Source organism: Dermacentor silvarum, chromosome 3 (genome assembly GCF_013339745.2).
Source record: "Dermacentor silvarum isolate Dsil-2018 chromosome 3, BIME_Dsil_1.4, whole genome shotgun sequence".
NCBI classification, from domain to species: Eukaryota; Metazoa; Arthropoda; class Arachnida; order Ixodida; family Ixodidae; genus Dermacentor; species Dermacentor silvarum.
In genome coordinates, this window is record NC_051156.1 from 85,115,543 (window position 1) to 85,135,003 (window position 19,461).

The window sequence follows — 19,461 nt, forward strand, 5'->3', positions numbered from 1 at the left end:
GAAATAAAACTGCAGTCCCTGCTCTCCAGCCTCTCTCATTGCCTCAGTGCGGTTTCGGGACAAGAAACCCCATGAATGAACCTTTTCCTTTCATGTTTTATAGATGTGCACGGGTGGGGCATTTTATTTCAGCGCCCTGTAGCTCTCATTCTCGTCTTCCCACTTCTTTAAACATCGAGGCTGTCAGTTTGTTCACGGGAAACTTCCTACATTAGCAGTCGATGCACTCCTCCAGCTTGGACGTAATCATGTCTTTGTTCATCGGTCGCATTTCAGACGATCCGTCATCGCGAACGCATTCCTTCCTCCGACTCTTTCGATGGGCAACGTCTCTGCAGCTCAAGTACGCCAGTAGCATTGCGACAAGGAAGCAGAGTGCGGCAAACGTCACGTACAGTAGATCGTACGACCCCTTCGTGTCACGGAAGAATCCTGCAAAGTCATGGTAAGACAACATTAGAGAGGTCATCTTATGGCTGCATTTTATAATATACGATTTCTTTGTAGAGCGGCTAGTTCGATCTAACAGAGACCGACAACGTGTAAAATAAGGCATTCACTGTTAATTTAGCGGTAAAAGCGACGGAAATGCGTTATCAGTACGTCGCACCTCTTTGAGGTTCCAAATTCAAGATTTAAACGGCGTTAGCCACATTGAAACGTCTTGTTAAGGAGCTCACCTTCATTTCCACTATGTATATATACATAGTGGAATTGATGGCGGTCTACTTAGAACCACCGTCAGTCGCACTCCGCTCCTCGCAGAGAGCAAGACTTGTGTCGAGTGAGCTCCTAAACAATGCGCAGCTATATATATACAGGGTGTCTCAGCTATCACGCAGCACGATTTAAAAAAAAAAGGAACGCCGTTACGCGAAGCAAACCTATTGCGTATTGTTTCCAGTGCAGTGGAGTAGCCGCCAGTACTTTTTTCATCACAGCGATTTAATTAGTTAATTGTACCTAATTATCTAACTCGATGTACTGTCCTAATTGTCAAAGTGTCAATGAGAAAGTTGTAGAGCAACATGAAAAACTTCCGATACAGCTTTCTGTTGCTCAATATGTTCTACATAACAGTGTTTTTCCGAGCGAGAAAGAAGCCCGCGAATACATATAAGGTGCCTCTAGCGGCAGGTCGCGCGGCAATTTTACGTGTATTCTCAGGCTTCTTTTACGCTCGGAAAACGCTTTTATGTTGCACGTGTTGAGCAACATAAAGCTGTGTCGGGAGTTTTTCATGTTGCTGTACAATTTTCTCATTGACACTTCATTTTGATCAAATTAAGATATTTCTGAAGTTGATTACTTAAGACTACGTAATTAGGCAGAATGCAAAAAAATAACATCAGTATCTCAAAGCGACGGCAAGCAATATTATCTTGTTTCTGTACACCTACGTGGCATTTGCATATTTTTAAATCTTGTCGCATGATAGTTGAGACAGCCTGTATATTGAATCATATAATCAAGTGATGCCTGTCGTCCGTTTGAGTATTTTCCATGGTCACCACCATTCTAGTTCATCACATTGCCGACTAAAATAAGTTTGTTCACTTAATATCTATGATGATGATGATGACGACGATGATGATGATGATGATGACAAGGTGCACGCACGACAAGCTTCGCTTACCCCAATTTTCCGGTAGTGGAAGGGCTGATGATCTTTTAATCTTCATTACTGAACTTCCTATTAGCATTTCCTTCGCAAATACGTACGTTTATTCGCCGACTACTGTGTCTTCTATCGGGTTCCTCATGCACTAATTAATACATGAGGAAGACTTACAAAAAATTGCAAATTGGTGCTCCCAGTGGTTATTGACCCTTAACATTTCCAAATGGAAGTCCACGTGCGTCCCACATGCGCCGAATTATTATGCGCCATGAGCAGAATTATGCTGCTGGTGTAGCAATTATGGCCGTGCTACCATAATTCTGCTGTTTTCACGCTAGTTGACTCTCACCGTTATCTGAGCATCACGATGTCTAATCAACTCACGTGGTCAAAACACATTTAGAAGCTTGTAAATGACTGCTCCAAATCGACTGGCCTCTTAAAATCTCAATTTCTCTTTCTTCTGTGTCCCTGCACCAGCTCACCCATGAAACTTTATTTCGGGCGAAATTGCATAGGCTTCCTCTATTTAGGATCCTCCCCAGATTTATCTTATTAACTCGCTAGAAGCAGGTACGCTTTATAACGTACAGTTATGAGGGGCAAACAAACATAGGCTGCAATGAATCGTCCCTCCATATCCATAATTTACCACTTCGTCGAAAGCCATTCCCAGCTTTCTCTTCTGCATAAATGATACTATATGTATACAACCTCCCGCACTTCATAAACGCATTTTTACTACAGCGAAACCATACTTCTCGTCGTCTGTTTAACAGCCTGAGTATTCAACGTTTTCACTCTAGCACCAACGACTTCAAGAAATCACTTTTAGCTACTGGTGTTGAACAGTGAAACGCGCTATCCTAGATGTGATCTTACTAAATTTGAGCACACTCTGTGTTGTTGTTGGAACCCTTCATCAACCAACGCTGCGCAGTCACTGTACCTTATGTTAACTAGCTTTATTGTTAGAGGAGTGCACTTTAAGAATATTGCAAATTTGCTTAAAATTTTGCAATTGCTAAGGATAAATTGTCATAGATATGCGCATTGTGATATCTTCATGTACAGCTTTGAGTAAATTTCAGTTTTTGCTTGAGGTTTCGCCTCACAGATTTCAAATATGTATGTTAAGTTGTTTTATTTTTTATTTCTCTCTGAATAATTGTAACCCTGATGTTTATTGATGTTTTAGCTCCCCCACCCAACCCTTATGTTATACTCCAATGGAGTATTTAAGGTTTAATAAACAACGATGATTATATACGCTCTTCTAAGCTCTCCGATCCCCTATCTACCTCTACCACCCAAACGGCTGCCCACACTTTAGACATATACACTTTTTTTCAGCTCTTGACACCCCAAACGCTAACCTATTAAAACAACCCGCAAGACATAAATGGCGTGCTGCTATCATTCACTGGTTCGTTGTTGCGGGAGAGCTTCTGAGAAGTGAATATATAGGAAGGAATTAACGTGGCCGTTGTAGCGAACAGTGTTCATTCTTGGTAGTCTACTCACGTTGCAGGTGTCTGTTAAAAAAGAAATACCCAACAATTTTTTTTTATATAATCATGAACCTTTTTGTCCTCTTTTTTTTTCTTTCTTGAAAGTACATATTGCCTGCAAACGCGATCGTTTGGAACATTCATGCCGCTTTGAAGACTCCCTTTATTTATTTTTAATTGTCGTGACTTCGTCCAATATTTACCGCACCAATGAGCGGCACAGAGAATTTCTTTGACTTTGCGTCATATTCCCTTCTAGTGCACTCTGTTTCTTGCGCACGTATAACTTGCCGTCCGTGAAATATTGCGAAGCATTGAGCGGGCAAGTAATATGCCATTGTACACGGACGTATTTATTGATGAATTTCTGTGTCTATTCCCTTTAGGCAAGAAGGGATTTATGTTTTGTATGCAGGTGTTTCAATGTAACTTGTATGCAACAAGTGTTTCTGCATTCATGTTGGCGTATTCTGCTGTGCATAAATAACTTTGAACTTACACATTCTCTCAACACACAGTTGTCTATGCATATTGTCTTGGTAGGTTATATGCTATCTACTTGTATACATCTTCGCGTGTTGTACTTATCCACGTCTTGTTACGTGCTGCTAAAAAACAGTGGGGGACACAAAATTAATCAAGCCGGATTTGTGGCTTTTGTCTTGTGCCCCTGTCATTTGTACCTTGTATGGATGTGAAAGATAGTTTATGTTCAAAGATAGTGCTTTGCACTCACCGATAATGGCAGGTCCACAAAGCCACACGGGAATGGTCACCAGGCCTCCCACGCCGCAGCAGAAACTGACTCCCGACACCCCCACGTAATCCGCTATGAGCACAGTCTTGATGCATAGTATGTAGCCCTGCGCCACTCCCATCACAATAGTCAGGAGGATCATGCCGGCAAATGACTTTACCCGTGCCAGTAAGAGCATGCAGACCGCGGCGACTAAGTAGCAGAACGCCGTCGTGGGGCATCGGCTAAAGCGTATTTTATCTGTCGCGAAAGGCACGATGATCCGACCAACCAGGAGTCCCACAGCACTGTAGACGACGACCTCGTTGCCCTGATGAAGTTCTAGTCCTTTGTCTACGGCATGCGCGACAATGGTCACAGTGAAGGACACAAACACGTATTCCGAAATAACAGACTGGATGACGAGCACGTAAAAGGGCATCAACGTAAAACTTGTCAAAGCAATTCGCAGCCTGCTAGTTGTTGCTTTCTCCTCACAAACATCAGTTTGATTCCACTCGTGATCCGTCAACGAGTTAGCTATAGTCACCTTTTCATCCAGGTTTTCAACGTTTTTGTTGTCTTTTGCGTAAACTGCACTTTTGTAGACCGTCTTTTGGAAGAACCGGCTGCAGGGGCGTGGTGACTGGATTAGCATGATGATTGGCACGCAGTGCATCACCAAGCCTCCCATCACGAGAAGGCAGCCTTGAATACCGTAGCTTCCTGTGAGATGCCACAAGAGTGGCATGCCAGCCATTCCAGACGTGGCTCTGAAGATCCACATAATGGCTGTCGCTGTTCCTCTGTACTCGTCGAAGTACAGCAGCAGGTATAGGCACAGCCCGAGGAGAGCGGTTCCTATGCCAGTGCCTGGGACACGCACAATAAGAATAAAATTATGCTTCTACTGCCTATCACATTGCTCTAAATACGCAGAAGAACTGGCTTCTTAATCATTATTAAAAGGACTGTTATTGATTGACAATGCCCAAGACTGACGCAGTGACGCTGCCTTTTTCTTGCCTTCCTCATGGTACCGCTCATAAAGGTGTACCCGAAGTACCTAGTCTGCAGTGGCTTTATTTGCTGCGAAAGTAAAGACAGTCGATTTCAGTAAAAATGAATGTGAGACGCCCTTGTGCAAAATTCATTAAGTTATAGGTCGAGTCGCCACAGGAACATTTTAGCATATCCCACAACAGTCATATGTATAAGTGAAATAATAAGGCCTAAACTAAACAGCCAGTAAAAACTAGCAAATTAAATCAGCGTGGTAAAGATGGTAGGTATTACAGTCAACACACGCTATGCTTTATAGAGAGGCGGTCAATAATAAAAAAATTCCGGAAAATGGTGGAGATGACTTGGTAATGCTTAGCCTAGATAAAATACGTGGCCAATTCCTTGCGATAGCCAATCTATAGCCAATCAGTAGGTAATCAATAATCGATCAATAATCAATAAATTCATGAAAATGCTGGGGATGACTTGGTAGTGCTTAGCTTAGGCCAAATTCGTGGCCGATACCTTGTGATAGCCAATCGATAGCCAATCAGTAGCTAATCGATAATCGATCAATAATCAATAAATTCCGGAAAAGCATAACTCGTAAGGCCAGGACCACCGATGTACCGATCAGCTACGCTGTTTCTTTAGCCTTGCCCCACTAGTGCAAGCTAAACTAATTTTAAAGGCGAAGCATTTCTTAAACGAACATTTGCCACTTTGACAGTATCTATCTAGCCGCCTACGTTTTGGTGCTCTCATGGTCGTTTGGTTATCTTGGTAGGTACTGAAATTGGCATAGTATGAAGAGCGTATGACGAGCACAAATGATAGGTCATGACATGAATATCATGAGATGTGCGTCATGTAGGTCATGGAACAGCCGCCTATGTCTTCGTGCTCTCATAGCCGTTTCGTTTATTTGTTATGTACCAAAATTGGCATAGCATGACAAGAGTGTATGACGAACATAAATGTTAGGCCATGACATATCATGAAATGTATGTCATGTAGACATGAAATAGCCGCCTACGTCTCGGTGCTCTCATGGTCGTCTCGTTAACTTGGTATGTAACTAGAATTGGTTCGGACCTTGGTACTAAGTGAAGGAAGCACTATACGATGATGGTAGAAGTCATAGTCAAGAGCATAACTCAACAAAATGAGAATGACTCAGTGAAAAAAATGATTAATACTAAAAACCTCTGGAATGGGTTCGGACGAGGGCACTAAGTGAAGGAAACGCTAAAGGATGATGGTAGAAGTGATAGTAATGACCGTGACTCAGCAAAAATGACAATGACTCAGCGAATAATGATTAACACTTAAGAACGACAGAAATCGGTTCTTACGTCGGTACTAAGTGAAGGAAAGACTAATGAATGATGGTAGAAGTCAGTCATGAGCATGACTAAGAAAAAATGAAATGACAACGAAAAAATATTAACACTAAAAACACTGAAATGGGTTCGGACACGAATGATAGGCCATGACATGACATGAGTGTCATGTAGGTCATGAAAGAGCTGCCTACGTCTTGGTACTCTCATGCTCGCTTCGTTAACTTGGTAGGCTCCCCGCACACTGCTTCGCATAACATCGATTCCCACAAAGCGTGGGATCTACCGGCTTTTTTTTTCTAGCATTCTTGTATACATCTCATTAAAATTATTTCCATACTCAAACCTTGTTTAACTGCCTCGCATTGCTACTTGTGCATCTGCTACATGATATTCTACCTGGTTTTAATCATATGCAACTGAAATACAAAATGTGCGCGTATCGACGCTATGTGGTGCGCTTGTCACATCGCATTTCCCCTCGCCCGCCAGGACGCGTTTATAGGGCATTCTTCCGCTTCATGCAAGCAAGCACAGCAGACACCGGACACCAGCGGTGGAGGCGGCCGCGGCGGACGCCATTGCCAACTGGAACGGTTATTCGAATGAGCACAGAACAGCTTACGCTGTACAACGGTGTTCCATTCACGGAGGCTGTTTTCCTACCGAACGAGAGTCAGCTCATCGCGGGCATTCGTGAGAAAAACAAGCTCTTTCGTGGTGTGCCCGGCAGGAGAGCAACATCGGCTCCCGGCATGGTGCATGATTCTCGCCTTGATAAGTTGGAAGTTGGTTACGTTGGGATAATTGGATAATTTGTAGCATAACACACAGTGGCTGTGAAACCTAGACTCACCGTGAAAAAATCAATCGGCGACGTTGTTTGTCAAGTTCTTCAATTCTTTGTGTGTGGAAGCTACATAACGTGCACATAGGCATACAGACAAATTTCCGACAAATTTCGTCCTATCACGGTCAAACTTGGGTCATCGAAAGATAAGGATGCGCTTTTCTTTTGCAAAGGAAGAAGTTTCAAGGCTCAAGTGTATTTGTTGGCAAATATGTTTCAAGGGAAACACGAAGTTATTCGAGAAACTCCTCGAATTCGGTAAATACTCGAAGTAAGCTTTTACAACGAAGCTGTCTATGGCTAGGGTACCATAAAGTTTTGTTCTGGGTCAACAAAAATTCAGGTTCCGAATTTGATGCAAAATTGTTTGATTTAGTGCAAAAGCTTATACGTCTCATCACATAAATACGCATATTGAGTAGAGTAGTTATCAATAGGCACCATTTTCAATATCAGCTGACGCCCAGGCAGTTAATAAAGTTTTCTAAGATGTTTATCGCTGTGCGAGCCACGTAGGCCAAGTCTACGTTCGCACCCCCTCTCTTTGTCGGCGTTCCAAGCGCCTGCGTATCTAGTTTCTTTCAACTCTCCTGTGGGGGCGGTGCAGTCGAAACGTCATTCGTGTCTAGTTTCGTCTGGTTCCTCGTGCCGGCGGTCCTGTCGACCACGTGAATGCATTAAAAAAACAGAAAAACAAGTTGCCGTTCTCCATTTTGAATTTTATCCACCTACCCTCGCATTTAATTACTTGGAATGCTTTGTCTTTTCAAGCGAAGCTTGTATACGTTAGCCTCCGCCGGCAATGTAACGCTACAAAAGCCAGCTGCTCTCAGAGCTGCACAGGTGGTCGGCAAGCTCTCGTGCTCGGCATGCGCTCGTGCCACTGCTCCCGCGTTCGTCGTCGTTGTTGCCTGCTTCCACAACTGCCTTCGTTGCGCTAATTATTCCAGCGTAGAATTTCACTTCTCTTCTGTCGTCCTAATGCCGAGGCCGCGTTTACGGGAATACGAGGGAATATGAGCCATTGCTTAACGGGATATGAGCCATTCATTTTCTTACCTAACGGACATCTAATTTTGAAGAAATTTTATGGAAGCTCATCAAGAATGAACGCGCTCGGGAAAGGGCTCGTCGTCGACGTGTCGATTCTAGCATGAAGGCTTCCGAAGCCCAGGTGAAACGTCAGCGAAGTGCCGCGCACCCCGAGTTGAGGGAGCGCGATGTTGAGGCCAAACGTCAGCGAAGAGCCGCCGACCCCGAGTTGCGGGAGCGCGTTGTTGAGACCAAGCTTCCGCGTCGTCTAGCCCTCCAGGAACCTGACAACGGGGTTGCACGCCTCGGCAACGCTAGCGCCAACTTCCCCGGTGCGACTGCCAAGTTTGAAGGCGAGTTTCTCAACCGGAACTTCGTAGCGAGCTGCAGTGCGTGTGACCGGTTGTGGTTCGAGCACAACGTGGTACTCGTCAGTGCAATTCGTTCGGAGGAGCACCGAAGAAAAACACGACAAGCTTCGCTTACCGCGATTTCTTCGACAGGAGAATGGCTACTTACTTTTCTACAACATGTGTTTATATTTTAGCCTTGAGGAACTTGCCCTTCATCCTACTTATTAGTCAGCTCATTCTGCTAATGTGTTAAAACTGATGCTCACGATCAGTCCAGACATTGTTTCATCACTCATATACTATTTCCCTGATCTAAACGATCATTGTTTAACACGTTGATATGTTAAATATTCTGTTGGTCACGAGAAATATTCCTTAATATATTAGAGATTATAAAAACAGTAACGTCGCAGTCGAGAGTGTCAAGCAAACTGTTCTTTTTGTAAGCTGTTTAATGTACGGTCGTTTCTTTCCCACAAAACGTATTACTTTGGCTAAAGCTTTCTTACTGAATGACACTATAAGTTGTTTAATAAACAAAAATAATAGGTTATATTACAAGTTGTTTAATAAACAAAAAGAATAGGTTATATTGACACTCAAAATTGTGGATGACACAGGAGCGCTCGTCATCCTACAAGTTTGCTGACGTCTCAAGCGTAAAAATTCCGTCGCGCAGGCAAAATACATATTTCTCCATTGCACTTAGCCGAACCTACTGAAAGATAACCCACGAAAACTTTGTAATGTTGTCCAGGACAGCAAGTCTCCCATGACTTATATGCATTAGCAACTGTGGTGCTGTTTCTACTGAGCAATGCTGCAGAACGGACTAAGGAATGCTATTGCTTCTAGTGTTTCACGCTTCACGCTCTCTTACCCTGTAATTCCTCACGCGGGCTCTGTTTCGATTGATCCTATATCCATAAACTTGGCGAGGTGTCTCGCCTAACTAAAAATTTGAAAATATATTGCTGTTCAGGAGCTGATGATATCACTAAAAAGTTTTGAAAAGCACGACAGTTCATTCCTCTGTATTACTTGCCGCAATTTTCTCGATGTCGTTGCAGACTTCAACTTTGGAAGGAGAATCGGTGGTGAGAAAGGTGGCTTCACTTCGCAAATCAGGCAACACACATTCTCCGCTCAGCTAAGGGCCAATTTCATTCTGCCGACTTTATCAACATATCACTTTTTATAACCTGCTATCCTTCCTTGAATAAAGCTCATTTCTTTCCTCTTGTCCGCATGGCTGCTCTGTGGGTAATATTTTGCTCCGAAGACTCTGTTGCTCTCTTTTACGAATACGTGTTTTGAGCGCAGCTCTGAGGCACCCGCTCCTGCGGCGAACGTCGGTGTCATCCCTCGGCGTCCCTCGTTACCGAGCAAACGAGCTCAGCGAATGATGAAAGAGAGAACGCGGAGCGCGGGTGAAAGACGGCGATAGCGTAGAGAGTGCGAAGAGAAAGCGGAGAAGGAGGGTGCCGCGGAACCATGAGGCGGAAAGCGGAGGAGGAGGGTGTTGTGCAAGAGTGAGAAGAAAAGCGTTGTGCCGCGAAAGACTAGCCTTGCGAGGACGATGGCTACGAATGACGTCAGAGTAGCACGCGTCGTTTGTTCACCGATGACGCCACCGATACCATATATGGCGACAAAGCGCTGCATGAGCGGAGGTCTGTCTGCGGCGGCTGCTGTGAATCGCGCCCACGCGTCACCCGCACGCTGCCTCTCGCGTTCTCCCGATTAGCGAGGCTGCCGCTTCCCACTGCTCCGTTTGCAACGTGCCGCACGAGACCAGTTGTCCGCGCCGGCCAATATATAGCGAAATGAAAACACGCATACAGCTGCGTTCAAATTTCGCATTAGGGAGTATTGTATACATCGGTGAATTTTTTTGAAGCTGTCGACAAAAAACTAATAATTGATTCTATATTTCTCGACTTTGCTAAAAGCCATTTCATACAGTATCACATTGCTTACTCCTTATAAAATTTGGAGGACGCTTAAGCTTCGCCTTCAAGAGTGGAACGCGATTGCATTCAAACATGCATGACTGCTTCTCAAGCTTCCCGGCAACTGCAGCTTATGTAACCGTAATGGTCACCGGAAAACGCAGGCGGCAAACGCTATGGACGAAGGCGAGCTTAGTGGTAAAAATGCCGCCGCTTGCGTGGGCCAATTTCCTATTATTGCTTCGCACTTTTAATATTTCAGACTGAGAAGATTTAACATAAAAGGCATGCGATATCGGTGTTGGGTTTCGTGACATTTGTTTCTGTACTGTCATTCTCTAAATTCAGAGGAATAACTTCGAGAAGACGAAAGAAGGACGAAGGACGAAGGGAGAGCACAAACACGGGCGCTGACTAACAATCATATGGGTTTATTGCTTCAGTCGTCGTACATAAGTAGACACTTACTACACAAGGAAATTACAAAAAAAAAACAGAATCAGCATGCGCAGAATCCAACTTAAAATTAGCACTCAAGTACGATATCTGCTTCGTAAATAATGTAATAACGTGAATGTCATTTGCAATAACTTTGTAAGGAATGTAAGCCAAGGTATGAGCAACTTTAGTGATAGAAGAGGAACTGTTGTGCAGTATCAATTTTTTTCGCTCACGGGACGCCAACGCCGTCTATGATACGGACACCGTATTTTCCAACACACGGGGCCCTTAACTCTACAGCGTTAAAATCCAGCGAACTAAATATTGATACTGGTGTTATAAAGTGGATTCCATGTTTCTTGACTAATCACTTACAATATGTTCATTTTAATTATGATTACACCCCTAATGGGTCGTGTCACTGCAGGTGTGCCACAACCATTGGTTTTGGGCCTTTGTTATTTCTTTTTTATATTATAAGATAAGTTCTGGTAAATTGGAGTCGTCGACTTAGAGCACCGTTGTAGTAGGTCACAGAAGGTCAGGTTGCTTACCTCATTGTCTTCCTTCATGAGATCCACGGATGCTTATCCACTACAGTTACCGGCGATTCCCCAATCCTGCTCCACTGAATTACTCTTGATTTACCCAGAGGTAATCACCCGTGCATTAAGCTTGTTGCCTACAGTTGTGTGCAATATGATGTAATTATTATTTCACAAATGTTTTGCTGTGCAATCCTACATTAGCGAAAATTTCAACTAATGTGACGGATGGTAAATAAACTTAATATTCGGAAGTGCAAGATTATGAGAGTAGCGGATCCTAATATTTGTTATACTGACCTTGCTTTCACTAATAATAATTTGCCTCCGTGACTTCGTACGCGTACTTTGGAATACATATACCTCAAAAGGTCTCTCTAAATATGAGTATTGAACCTATCGTTATTAATGCTAATCAGATGCTTAGATATATACGCAAAACCTGAAGCTCATTTTGTACAAATCTATAGTTATATCACAATTGGAATATTCTTCCGCCTTCTTCCCTTGAGACTGACCAAAACCGCGGCGCTGGTTACGCACGCTCCAAGAATTCTGATTGCGCAAGTGTTTCATCAATGAAGTTAATTTCTGTCAGTTATCACCTCATTCCCACTACAAATGCTCCCCGCCAGCTTAAATCTCTTTCATAAGGATTGCTACACTAACGCAGCTCTTAAAATGAACTTTTTCTTCCCACAATCTATAGGTCACAGTGGAAAAATCGCCAATTCAATGTGAAAGTGCCGTCATGCTGCATCAATCTCAGTCGTGCTTCTTTCTTGCTATAAACAAGCAATGACATTCGACACGGCTTATTTGTCTTTTTCTACGGTTACACGCTCGATTTGCAAAATACGAGTGTGCCCCATTTCGTCAAGAAGGGTTGTTGAAAGTTAGCGTTCTTGTTGTTGGTACCATTATTTGCTCTTGTTTTCCCTGCGCTGTTCGCCCGTCAGTAGAAGTTTTCCTGCTGCAAGGTTTGCTGTTTTACGTATGTCCTTCACTACGACCAATCTGCGGGCCTCAGTCATTTCTGATTTCATATTCTGATTATGCAGCACGCGTGTCAAACCAGGCTCAGTCTTAAAGGACACCAACCAATTCCTGGCTTCGGTTAGGGCCAAGAAATTACCTATCGTGCCCTTTACATAGTCAAAAGCAATCAAGTAAATTATAAGCTTTTCCTAATGTAGAACAGCTCCTGTTAAAATCAGAAGCACCTTAACGCTCCACATTACATACAGAAAACACGATCCCATCCGCATTTCGGCTTTCATTGACATCGTTATCTAGTTTGCCTAGTACAAAGGTTCAGTATGAAATGCATGCATATGGACATTCCGACTTATATTTCTGGGTTTAGTTGTGGTTAAGTCGGTAAAAACTACTTGATCCATCTTTTCTACAGAACTTGCGGTTGCTTTCATGTTATAAGAAACTCCAATGGCCTACACAGCTGGCTCCATATTACAATCTTATACTGAACAATGACACCACTAAATATTGAAATTCAACATACCATACATAATCCCAAAAGTAAATGTCATCCAGCCAATGTTAGGGGCGAATGCAGACGCCACGAGGCCCGCAGAAGCCAAGCAGCCTCCCACGAGACTGATGTGATAGACGGATATCCTGTGCTGCAGCTGACTTACTAGCATGCCTGCGGAAAATAAAGGTGTCGATTCACTCACACTTGCGTGCAGTGTAGCACTGCAACAAAAATATAGGTAAGAGAGTTTTGCTAGCCAGCTTGAGAGAAAAGGACTCAATGTGCTGAAGTCTTACGAACAGACAGTTTTACTACATAACGTCTTCATAAAATATGCGGTTTAAGGCGCTTCCTTGTAGGCTCCTAGCTGTCGAGAGGCCACATACATATATCAATGACTTGCCTCCGCCACCGAGTTATTACGTGTCGTAAGAAAGAATCTATGGCGGATGTCATGTCCTATTATTAAGATAACTTCCCGTTATAACTTTATTTTTAAACGTATTTAGGGAGATTTTGGTGTGCGTTAAAAGCACCGGCTACTACTCTTCACTTGAGAGTATAGATATGTTCGCAAAAACATTTAAAAGATAATGTACAAAACAAAAATCCATAGACAGCAGTACTAAACCTCACTTACAAACAACAAAAATGTGTCTGAGCAATTCAAAAAATTCGAATGTTCATGTTCAAGCACAAATGAGGTCCATCGGTGGTGGGGAAAACAGTGCACAGAAACATCCACACAAAAGCCACGAGAACAAGATAACAAAAGTGATTACGGAGACATGAATATGTGAAAACGTTAACAAATAATGGCTCCTGCAAAAACAACGATATAATAAAAGTTAGGATAGCAAGACTTACTCATTTTAAGATATTGTTTATTTCACAAAGAATTGCTTTAATGCGCGTGTTACATTGTGCTGCAAGCTGTTTCATGGCAACGTTCCCAGACATTTATCTAGTGATATTGATTTCTTATCCATGGCATGTATTTTTGCGCAAAGCCTGTTAGAGTAGTGTAATAAGCGATGTTTCTATGTGATATTCTTCCTCCTCACAAGACCACATAGTGATGTCGCATTTCCTATATTTTACGGTATTTTTGATAGGCTCATGATTCTGCTTTTTCAAAACACGATAACGAAGATTAAGCCATATTGTAGGTTTTTCTCTATGACTTGAACACTAGGGTTTGATGTCAATACGCAGAAGATGTATGAGTAACGAAAAAAATGCAATGTATGTGTCAACTAGGCTATGAAACAGTTAAAAAGAAATGGATGGGCTTCTATGCAGAACGTCTTAGGTAAGTTGATGTTTCTCGCGTTAACCGTCAGCTGCTTCTGTAAACATTCTTGTGTCTCCAGGGAACTCCGCGATTGATCTCAGTGTTTGGCGTGTGATGCTTAATTGAATCTATCCATGAAGCGCGTGCAACGAAACGAAACGAGAAAGGTTTCAAACATGTGTAGCCATCAACAGCAGCAATAAATATTGCAAGCATAACCACCCTTCAGTAAATACCTATGTAAGCTTAACAGTGGGTTGGCATGCATACGGCAGGGATTGCCAAATCCTGACTGGGAGCTTACCACTGTCGTTGAAAAGAAAAGTGTACAATCATTGCATTCTGCCGGTGCTAACATATGGGGCAGAAACTTGGAGGTTAACAAAGAAGTTCGAGAACAAGTTAAGGACCGCACAAAGAGTGATGGAACGAAAAATTTTAGGACTAACGTTAGGAGACAGGAAGAGAGCGGTGTGGATCACAGAACAAACGGGGATAGCCGATATTCTAGCTCACATTAAGCGGAAAAAATGGAGCTGGGCAGGCCATGTAATGCGTAGGATGGATAACTGGTGGACCATTAGGGTTGCAGAATGAATACGAAGAGAAGGGAAGCGCAGTCGAGGTCGGCAGAAAACCAGATGGGATGATGAAGTTAGGAAATTTGCAGGCGCAAGTTGAAATACGCTAGCGCAAGACAGGGGTAATTGGAGATCGCAGGGAGAGGCTTTGGTCCTGCAGTGGATAAAAAACGTAGACTGATGATGATGATGATGATACGCGAACGCTCCCAGTGTCAAATACCATACTGCATTTCGCAGGCACTGTATGTTGGGATGAAACGTGTATGACCATGACGGAGACGCCTGAGCATGTCCCTAAAGTCACGATGTTTGGCTTGTGAAACGCATGTGTTTCGATGTCGGGACAAGAGAAAGTGAGTGACAGGTGCAACATATATGAAGATAACACTTGTTCTCATTTCAAACTTGTCATCCCGCTGTGATGAGCGTGGCGACCCTCGAGCGACGCATTTTTCGCTGTAATCTGGGCCACGGATATTTAAGCGACAGCTTTTTCATGTGAAGTTGAGCTATTTTTGTCATCTGTTTCGCGTGCACCTCATATCGCACGGACATTATTCACGATACCTGATGCTCTTCTTGCATGGTAACACAAGAAAAAATTTTGAAAGTAGTCAAACAAGCTATTTATTTATTTATTTATTTATTTATTTATTTATTTATTTATTTAGAGATCGAAAGCAGTACAGAACGAAACGAGAAAGGTTTCAAACATGTGTAGCCATCAACAGCAGCAATAAATATTGCAAGCATAACCACCCTTCAGTAAATACCTATGTAAGCTTAACAGAACTTCTTCTTGGCCAAGGTGGTATCGATGCATTGTAACTATTTTGAGGCGCCAAAAAAGCACAGGGATAGCTTGCGCATTACAAGAACAGACGCGCTGCAGATTTCATTGACGAACTCGTCCCGCAGCCACTATGGCGAACCTTGGAGGCAGAACTCTACTTTTATTCACCATCGCAAGACACGAAATACTTTATCTTGTAGAAACCCACCAAAGCGCCACAGTACTTTGAGAGACGGATGCGAATTTCGGGGTTGAAAACGTATCGTCTATGGCCTCAGCCAGGTTGAGTATTGTGACGAGTTTCGTCATCGCCGTAACGCTGTCCACCAGCGAGTCGGCCCGCCACTCATCGAGGTTTCGTGGTTGAAGTTTGAGTCTTAGAAATTTCTGTTCCTTTACTTTTACTGTATGGACAATGACACAGCGTATGGTGGGTGTCCGGGTATCTCCCCCCCCCCCCCCTAACACACACACACATTTGTCGCACGCTGGTAGTTCCTCTTTACCATATCTGTAGTGCGAATGATGTTTCTGTGGTGAATGTGTTTGACACCTGTCGCCAGAGGAGGAGGAAGGAGGAAGGAAATAAGAGAAAGGCAGAAGGCAGGGAGGTTAACCAGGATAACGTCCGGTTGGCTACCCTACACCGGGGGAATGGGAAGAGGGAACACAAAGATGACAGGGAGAGAGAGGAGGGAAGGAAAGAAGAGAAATGAGCGGTTAGTTCGCTGACGCGTGTGCTAGTGCACACGCGTCATGCCATGGATAAGAAATCAAAGAGGTGTCGCCAGAGGGCACCCTGCATCTGCCAGGCACCTCGACCATCGCGTACTGAACAGATGAACAATTGCAACTTCGGTTGAACGCCGCATCAAGGGCACATGAGATGACTATATTGACATGTCAGCGCCCTTGTCATGGTGAGGGGCAAGCGCGCCAATTGACTAGCTTTCTCTTCATGTCAGTTTCCACGCGTAATTGTCCCGGTAGATTAAACGTACCACTGAAAAGCATTGTTACCTTACTGCGAGACCGCAACGACTCGTTAGAGCTCACGTATATCAAACCTGCTGACTGTATTGCAGGGCAGTTTCTGCTATTCCGTATTTAACGCTGTTGGAAGAAGCCCTTCGTCAAATATTTCTAAGTATTAGAGCCGCATAATTGGAATTTCGATAGTTTCATCTCTTTATTTGATAGAGTATTTTGCTTACGCAGAAGCCAATAAACTTACAATATTTGGCGACTATGTATTTTTTGCTGCACCAATATTTAAAAAACTGGTTTTACAAAACAAGTGATTACATTATGCATGAAAGGCTCACTTTTGCGGTATTATTTGACTATAGATGACATATCAGATATATCACTAATTTCACCTATGAAGCATGCATTACACATATTGTTGAAGTAATCAGTATTTCTAGTCGAGATACCAATTGGTTTGCTATTGCATTTATTGGCTTCTTGTTTGGACAAGGCCTTATATATCAATGTGCACCTTCAGCATTACATTTTTCCGAGTATTTGGGCTGCCACATTTTGTAAGCTGTCCAGACCTTGCTAACGCCCTAAGCTACGCCGAAGGCTCCCGCAGCCTGTCATTCAGGCACATTCGAGTACCTTTAATGCCTTCTTCTCCTTTGGGATTTGTGGCCAGTTTCTTGTCTCTAACCAAGCCTTTGTTGCCACCCTCTAGACGGGAAGCCTGCGCTGTACGCGATCTCAGATACCATCTGGAACGGACCAGTGCACCACCGCCACGTGGGCATCGAGGCCATTACCTTGCGCACCACCAAAGCGCAAGCGCACTCATCGCCGAACGCAGCGCCCTCCCATCGACTATAAGAAGACGTGACGAAGACTTCCAGCTGGGATTTGCGGCCAGCTGCTTGTCTCTAACCAAGCGTTTGTTGCCACCTTCTAGGTGAGCGCACCCTACCCATAAAACTACTGTACAACATTTGTTCGGCTGCAAATCCCAACTGCGTGTGCTTGTAATGGGTATAGACGTTTGTACGTATCGTGTCCGCGTAAGTTGTTTCGCTTGTAGCGGCAGAGTAAAGCGAATGCATACCCTGGTGTGGTTGCGCCTGGCCACCATTTCTGCTCAATTTTGCAAGGCAGGCCGTCTATCTCTTGTGTTGTTTTGTGTGGCGCATCTGCTACTACGTGCGGGGGACGTCGAAATGAATCCCAGCCCGGACAAGGTAGACCAACTGCTAACCATTGTCGAGGATATCGCAACCTCTAATAAAAAATTTCAGAAAGAAATCCTAGGGAAAGTAAAAGACGTTCAAACTAATTTGACCGAACTAAAGAGACGTCTTTCCAAATTAGAAGGAACCTCTGCCCCTGACGAGGTAATTCAGATGCTGAAGAATACCAAAAACAAACTGGAAACCATAGAATCGAAACAATCGCTTCGCTCAAGTTTGGCGGTAGATTACCTCAATAACAGATTGCGTCGAAACAATCTTATCTTTGAAGGAATCGTTGAGCAAGACTCGGAGACATGGCAGCAAACAGAAGAGCTTGTAACTGAGTCTGTTTCTGAAAATTTAGGGATTGCAGCAGGTGAAATTGAACGTGCCCATTGAACCGGACAGAAAAGGCGAGGCCATACTCGGCCAATTATTGTGAAATTCCTCAATTTCAAAGAAAATACCAACATACCGAAAAATGCATCTCAACTAAAAAAGTTAGAATTGTCTCGCGTGTGGATTGAAGAGGATTTTTCACGGGGAATGCAATTCATTAGAAAAAAGCTCAGGGATTTCGCTCGTTCCAAACAGAAACCCGGTGAAAGACTCAAACTTCCGTTTGACATGCTTCTACTAGACAGTACGATTTATGTCCTTGACCATACCACTAACGAAGTAATTGCCCTTCCGAAGCGTCACGTCCCCAAGAGAATCCAATGATGTAAAAGTGAACGCTGTTTTCGCATCTGTCAATTTGTGTCAAACTTCCGCAGTTTATTTCGTAAGCAACATCTGCTCTGTTATTATGCTGAATCCTGCTCCGTAGACATTGTTCTAGGCACCGAAACCTGGTTGCCACTCGATATTTCCGATCATGAATTGACCTTGTCTCCTGAATTTTCATTATTTAGAAAAGATAGGACTGAATCGAGACGGGGCGGTGTGTTAATCGCAGTAAAATCTAGTTTGAAAGCTTGCGTTATAGAAACTCATTCCTGCCTCGAAATGTTGTGGGTTGCTCTCTGTCTGCCCACACGTTCTACCTGTGTCTTTGGGGTCTGCTATCATCCACCTGATTCATCCCACTATTTTCCGGATCATCTAAACGAGTCCTTAAGTTTTGTTCAAAACAAGTACCCGACATCACTAATATTTCTTGCCGGTTGTGATAACGTCAAGCGCTGACGCGCCACTGCGTTATCGCGATTTCGACTACCCTAATATTGTGTGGCATTCATGCAGACCCCTCGATGGCACAAGAAAACATGAATGTCGATATTTTCTTGACGTGCTCTCGTCGTTCGATTTGCATCAAATGGTTTCTGTTCCCACTCTGGGTGATTCACTTTTAGACCTCATACTAACGACCGAAGCAAATAATGTCTCGGTAAATGTATTAGATGGCATCAGCGGCCACAATATCTTGCATTGTGAATTCGTAGGTGCCCGGAAAAAAACGTGAAAATATAAAGAGAGTAATAATTGATTACTCCCGCGTGAATGCGGACGGCCTTGTCAGTGACCTTTCCGCCTTTTCTGCCGACTTTTTTCAGTCATTCCATCATAGTGATGTAAATACGAACTCAGTACTTCTTCGTTACAAGCTGATCACACTTAAAGACAAACTTATTCCAAAAGTCAAAATAGCCTCCACGCAAAGCACTTGGTTTTCGACGCATGTGAAACGTTGTATTAACAAAAA

General features: G+C 43.4%; 1 protein-coding gene across 2 annotated transcripts in view; it reads right to left on the reverse strand.

The window, feature by feature from the left end:
• The window catches only part of LOC119445554 (monocarboxylate transporter 9), a 100,270-nt gene continuing 80,809 nt past the window's right edge, over nt 1-19,461 (reverse strand). For both annotated transcript variants that reach the window (XM_037709821.2, XM_049663399.1), the window contains exons 3-5: nt 12,912-13,055; nt 3,869-4,741; nt 1-432 (exon numbers count right to left, since the gene is read on the reverse strand). In XM_037709821.2, the coding sequence (XP_037565749.1) occupies nt 212-432; nt 3,869-4,741; nt 12,912-13,055 (1,238 nt within the window). In that variant the 3' untranslated portion in view covers nt 1-211. The remainder of the gene's footprint in view (nt 433-3,868; nt 4,742-12,911; nt 13,056-19,461) is intronic.